The following is a 6682-nucleotide window of genomic DNA, read 5'->3' on the forward strand; positions in this document are numbered from 1 at the left end:
TATATATATATATATATATATATATATGTGTGTGTGTGTGTGTGTGTGTGTTGTGTGTGCGTGTGTGTGTGCTCTGACTGTCCAATTATTGCTTAATTTTGGAGGCTTTTTTAAGTGTACACCAACGAGGCAGTCTGGAACAATGTACCGCAAACATGCCATTCAGCAATCTTTACACGAACGGTTTCATTCATGTAGTAAATAATGGCAGTGTTGTTATACAGAGAGAGAGAGAGAGAGAGAGAGAGAATAACCAGATGCCAAACATCTTCCGACTTATAATCCATTCCTGGCGACAGCTTGATATGAATCACAAAAATGGTCCTTTTACTCTCCGAGCACGTTATCGATTCATCAAGAAATGAATGAATTATCCAGAGATAGTCTGCTTATTCAAAGGCGTTTGTATCGACTTCCTGTTATGAAGTTCACGATTTAAATTCTGTTGGTTTTAAATGCTTACTTCTTTTCTATGGAAGGCTGTCAGAAAATATTTGAAATCTCGACGGTCTTTGTTTAAAGATTCATTGATATATAAGAAAATATCTTTTGTTAGTCAGTTTATAATCCAGACAAACAATCATTGTATTTGTTTTGCCTAATGTATCAATTTTGTGTGTGCACCTGAAGATAGGATTGTTCTATGTGGAAGTTCATTGGATATTGATTTTATTGGACAATTACATACAATTGAAAATATTCCAGTTGAAGTTATCTCATTGTACGATTATTTCACTTTATTCTATATTCTATCTATATTTCTGTATCTACGAGAGAGAGAGAGAGAGAGAGAGAGAGAGAGAGAGAGAGAGAGAGAGAGAGAGAGAGAGAATTCCTATTGCTATATCTCTCAGCATTTTGACAGATCATCTTCGTCTAGATGTCTATGTGTTCATCTCATCTCTCCATACCAGATCATATCTTACACAAAGACACAGACTGAATTCCAGGACGGACAGTTCCAGAGAATGACCAAATCTTTCCATTCCTTCCAGAGTAGAGATTCACAGGGGTCGTTCTACCCGGCAGTGAGTCACTTTCTCGGATCGGCGCCACGAAGTCGACACGCGGCTAAGACTTCGGCGATGTGAGTTTGTTTGGGTCTCTTGAGGAATGACAGCTATGTTCAGCTCAAACCCCCCCAACCACCATCTGGGTTCTCCCCAAACCCCAAAATACAACCGCCTACCCCGCTGGAATCTACGTTCAGGTGCTAAGTCTGCATTTTGGTCAGCGCTGGAAAGCAGATGGAAGACTCCATTACCTGTTGCCCGAAACATAGGTCTAACGCTCGCCAGGTAGGACACCGTGAACGAACCAGCAACTTCCTGTCATCCTCAGTGTCAAGATGACATTTGCAAGGCCATTGAAGAAGCGGCAGCGCCGCGGAGGGCTGCGGGGAGACCAAGAGCTCATATGAAAAGCGCACTCCGCCTTCCAGCCCACAGTTTCTTACTAGAGCTCGTCCGAGCAAGTGGTCCAGGAACGTTTCCAGACTTCCAGTCTCTCTCTCACACCACCACACACTTGGCCAGAACGTTTGGACTTAAGTGTTTATTTTTCCGTCAAGATGGTTGTAGCCATGAAGGCCCTTGTGGTGCTCGTTTTGGGCACCGTCGTCAGTGGCTCTGCAATCCCAATTTGGGAACTTCTGACCCAGGAAGAAAAGGTAAGGATATATTCCCATTCTATCTAGACCAGAGAAACGTACTTTGACCAACGCATGGAAAAAGAAAATTGCTTTGACTCTCCTCAGTCAGACATTCAGTTTACTTAAGAGTTTCACGATTCAGAGATACATTCTGACCTTAGATTCTTATTGATTTGACCTTCAATTGTTACTGATTTTAAGAAATCTGACAAAGTATTTCCTCATTGCAGATGGGGCGACTAATGTACATCTTCATACACCTTGTTGACCAGTACTGCAAGGACTCGAGTATTCCAGGTGAGTGTTGGTGAATATTATTCATCAGATTTTGCATTCTTCAGTTAGCAGTCTTGACAAATGAATTTGCCATATTATTTAAGTCTTGAATTGTTCACCTTTATTAAATATTATTCACATTGAATGTTGGGAACTTTTCTCTCCATGTAAAATCGCTGTGTGGTCCAGTTTAGATTAAGAATGTTAAGACTTTTAATGGCCATGGAGAATTAATGATAGGAATTAACCAAAGAGGCTTACAAAACTTGTTTTTTATTCAAGAGAGATCACAATGAAAAAAATAACATAAAATTTCATTTTATAGGCTAATTGAATCAGTGGTAATGGATGTCGACTTATCACCCAGCTAGAGGAACATTAAGATTGGGATGGAACAAAAAACCTAGATCTGACAATTTACTTTACCAAGACGAACAATTATATTTTTTAAAAGCAAAATTGCATTTCTTTAAAGAAGGATTGGGACCCTGATGTTTTTTCTCTTACACCAAACATCGTGTCTATATATATATATATATATATATATATATATATATATGTATAATATATATATATATATATATATACTTCACTAGCTGTAGCCAACCCTTAGGAGTCCTTTAAAACAAAAGAAGTTTCAGTTACGGATCAAGAGGCGAGGAAGGAGAGAGTAGCGGGGAGAATATGATTACTGACAGAAACTGGATTGCGGGCGGGTCTCTCTCTCTCTCTCTCTCTCTCTCTCTCTCTCTCTCTTCTCTCTCTGTATCAAGTCCGGGTTTAGCTGAAGGTTATCATCACCGAGCGAACTAATATTTTCTCGGGCGACGAATGGTATCTAGTTTTTTTTTTTCTTTTTAGCTTTGTGTCCTGGGCTTTTTTTTTCTTTTTTTATTTAAAGGGAGTACTTTAGAAGGATGTAATTTTGCTCAGGGGTGACGATTTCATGAGAGAGAGAGAGAGAGAGAGAGAGAGCGAGAGAAAGAGAGAGAGAGAGATCTATGAGCTACAGTTAATTGCAGGAACTTGCAGACAGACAAGTAATGGAAAAAAAAGATAAACTGTTCTCTGGTCAGTAATGCAGAGAGAGAGAGAGAGAGAGAGAGAGAGAGAGAGAGAGAGAGAGAGAGATCTTTGAGCTACAGTTAATTGCAGGAACTTGCAGACAGACAAGTAATAAAAAAAAGATATACTTTTTTCTGGTTAGGAGGGCAGAGAGAGAGAGAGAGAGAGAGCATAACTGGATAGAAATCTACAAAAACTCCTTTTGTTAGATTTGTGAGTTCTTTCAAGCACTTTACAGTTATGTCAAAACCCTTCTTTACAATCATACTACTGATTTGCTGGCTGGAAAATCCTTTGAAATTCCTCGTCGACTGCAGAGACTTATTTGGAGGGAAGGAGAAAATTCTTTGGAGGGTTAGGAGAGATATGTATGGAAGGAAGGAGAGAAGTATTTGGAGGGTTAAGAGAGAAGTCTTTGTGGAAAGAGTCTTTGGAGGGTTAGGAGAGGAGTCTTTGGAGGGGAAGAGAGTCTTTAAAGTGAAGGATAGAAGTCTTTGTAAGGAGGGAGAGGATTTTTTGGGGATAGGAGAGTACTCTTTGGAGGGAAGGACAGAAGTCTTTGGAGAAAAGGAGACAAACCTTCCGAGAGAAGAACAGAAGTCTTTGGAGGGGGAGGAAGGGAGGAGGAGGAGGAGGGGGGAGATTTATAGGGAGGAGCTGCATAGCTGGAATTGGCGTCTCTGGAGAATTTAGGTCTGGAAATGTTTACTGTCGACCTTTGCTATCCGCTCCGAAGGTCTCGCTGGTTGATGGGTATTTCCAGAGGTTTAAGACGACGTCGGTTGCCAGTTTCTCCTTTTCGCGTCGAGTCTCTCGTCTCGTCTCGTGCGCCATTGCTTTTCGTACTGTTTTCTCTCCAGATGTTTGCGATCAGAAAGACCTTGCCGGGTTTATAACATCTCTGCAATTACCTCCCCCTAATATTCTCTACAGCCTTATTCGTCTAATCTTAGGAGTACCTTTCTCTCACTCAGCAGCTTTCTTCAATTTTTTTTACTTATTCTTTTGTTTAAGCCTCACTCTCTGCTGTTGCCATATTTGCAGTCAGGTTTTGGAAACGGATGGTAGGGGTATCCTTATTTAGTTCGGATTAGAAGAAGGTTTTTTTTTTTTTATAGAGTTAGGGCGTAGTTGCTAAGGGAGGAGAGACAGCACGCAATAGGGAGTTTCCCTACTGATGGGACCTGGGTTTATGCCTTATTTTTCATGACAATTTTGCGAAGGAAAACATTAGACTACGCCTTAATCTGTTGTATGTATTTACTGGGGTGCAACATATTGTTGAAGACCCGTTCCACGATGCCCAACCTTTGTCAGAAGTGTAGATATATAAATCATTTATACTTACAGTAATCTCTATACTGAAATGCTTTATGGCAGCAACTCCATTATACAGTGTAGATACTGAGAAGATGCATCCACAACCCGACCATCATCGCATTCTGGAAAAATGCAACCCGACTCAACCAGTTTTCTCTTCTTTCCAGATTGCCAGAAAGTCTTGACCCTGTATGGAATGTCCAACCTGGTGAACGAGGAGGAACAGACTCTGGACTATATGGACCCTTACCAGAGGGATTCCCGCAGCATCATCTGGGAGAAGGTCATGAAGGGTGACTTCAAACTTCCTTCTCACAAGACTTTCTACCCTGACGATGGCGTCCGCGGCCCCGTCTCGCCTGATGATGAAGGTTCGTAAAAAACTCTTGAAGGCATTGTGTTCTGTTGGATTTCCCAGTTAAAAAAAAAAAGAAAATCTGTTATTCGCAGTAAGACGTCGGGTTAAATGATGATATTTCACACCAGGAGCAGTTGAAGCTGCTAGATAAACGTCTAGATATCATAGGCTAGAAGTAAGATTGACAACAGATCCCTAGTACTATAAACTGCTGAACATAAAGCACATCCTGCCAACTGGTTTAGAGCTCCCTTTAGGATGACTAAGCCATTAACTCTCATTGTCAGAATGCTTATTGTCTTCTTCCTTCCCTTCCGACAGATTATGATCTCGTGAACGAAGTCCAGGACAGACCTTACTACCCCAACCAGCACAAGGCAGTCAACGACCCCCATCCCTACGCCGTGCGAGTGCCAGCTCCCGCCAAAATCGCAGCTGCCTACGCGGCCGCGAACTCCGACGCCTCCAACAGCCATCCATACGCCGTTCGAGTAGCTCCTGAGGCCACCCCCCGCCCCCCCTCAGGACCCGTGGGCATCAAGGCGAGTGCAGACTTCGAGCCCATGATGACCGAGAGTCGAGTGTCTTCCGCTACGGTAAGACGCATCTTGCCCACCTCGAACTCGGCAACCAACCGCTTCCTGATGCGCACCAGAAGATCCGCTGAGGTGTTTCCCGAGGAAGAAATGGACGCCCTCCTGGAGCACGTCCTCGGAAACTGAAGAGGCCCTCGAGCATCACCTGATGTAGCTGGTATACCACTTCCTTCTTCCTCCCCTTCGACCTTTCTTCACCCATTCCGTCATCTGCCGTATACAAAGATTCGACGAGGAACACCTATGACTGCAAGAGTTATCGCTTGTGATTGAGTCCTACAATTCTCTCTCTCTCTCTCTCTCTCTCTCTCTCTCCTCTCTCTCTCTCTCTCTCTGTGCTTTCAAGAACTGAGGCAAGACTCTTTGCAACTATAACGTTGTTGAGTGCAGTGTTCCAATTTCTCTAAGAGGCTTGTAGATTTAATGCTTCCCCTCCCTCCCTGTGTATTTAAGAGGCGAACTTTGTTGGTGTACATAGAAGTGTAAATAGTATTTATGTCTAGTGTTTATCTAGTCAGTTACGAGAAAAGGTGGCTCCTTAATTATGTATGTGTAGGCCTACGAAGTCTTTTTTTTTTTTTTTTTTCCTTTTTTTTTATACCAAGTGACTTCGTAAGCTACCAATATCAACACCAGTTTTTGTAAACTTTTCCCTCCCCGGTGCTAACCTACCATCGGTCAAAATCATTTAGCATAAATACTGCTGATTGTGATCTACACAATTCCACAGTTTCTACAGTTTAATCCACGAACAGTCAGTCATTCAGCTGATGTAACCTGCCTGCATAAAAAAAAAAAAAAAAAGCCAGCGTCTGCCTGTACGAGAAAGAGGCTGCCAGTTCTCGACATGATGATTACAATGACTTATAACCACCTGTTGTTCATCTCATTGTATCTGATCTCGCGTTGATCCTTCACAACCCACAACAACATAATCACAACGTCTCATAATCACCGTCATTGTTGTTATTATTACCTGTCATCCAAAAATTCACTCACTTCTTGCAAACCGGATCCTATGACTATACGTTTTCCTTTTTGCATCATCACATTCATTATCCCATCACTGTTATTCATGTGAATATTGTACAAAATAAAGTGATTTCTTGAGAATCCTTTTAGTCTTTGTCCATTCTCCTTTTGATATGCTGATTAAATTCAGGGAATATGTCACCACCATTGAAAGGCAAAGGTATACTTTTCATAATTTATGAAAATAACGCACAACCCATCTTGGGTGAGAGAGAATAAAGCCAGTTGCTTGACAACGGCCTGAGCAGAAATGAAAGAGAAACGAGTATGGGTTTTTAAAACTTAAACCAGTTTTAAAAACCGGACGAAGGCCAGTCGTCGTCACTGAAGCTTTAGAAGAAGCGTGTAGTTAACGAATGAATGAGAAATAAAAGGAAAATGTAA

The 6682-nt window shown here is 41.8% G+C and overlaps 1 protein-coding gene across 1 annotated transcript; it reads left to right on the plus strand.

The window, feature by feature from the left end:
- The first annotated feature begins 1430 nt into the window (after positions 1-1430).
- On the plus strand, positions 1431-6379 carry LOC135212958 (uncharacterized). Its single transcript, XM_064246715.1, has 4 exons — positions 1431-1669; positions 1882-1948; positions 4480-4683; positions 4992-6379. Exons 1-4 carry the CDS (start codon positions 1571-1573, stop codon positions 5390-5392), a joined length of 771 nt encoding a protein of 256 aa, XP_064102785.1. The 5' UTR covers positions 1431-1570; the 3' UTR covers positions 5393-6379.
- Positions 6380-6682: the final 303 nt, after the last annotated feature.

This window comes from Macrobrachium nipponense, chromosome 42 (genome assembly GCF_015104395.2).
Source record: "Macrobrachium nipponense isolate FS-2020 chromosome 42, ASM1510439v2, whole genome shotgun sequence".
In the NCBI taxonomy this organism is placed as follows: Eukaryota; Metazoa; Arthropoda; class Malacostraca; order Decapoda; family Palaemonidae; genus Macrobrachium; species Macrobrachium nipponense.

Excerpts from the sequence above, each read along its gene's own strand:
- LOC135212958 (XM_064246715.1), top strand. The coding sequence starts at position 1,571 with ATGGTTGTAGCCATGAAGGCCCTTGTGGTGCTCGTTTTGGGCACCGTC. Across the intron at positions 1,670-1,881 it reads TTCTGACCCAGGAAGAAAAG|ATGGGGCGACTAATGTACAT; the intron begins GTAAGGATATAT and ends TCCTCATTGCAG. Across the intron at positions 1,949-4,479 it reads CAAGGACTCGAGTATTCCAG|ATTGCCAGAAAGTCTTGACC; the intron begins GTGAGTGTTGGT and ends TCTTCTTTCCAG.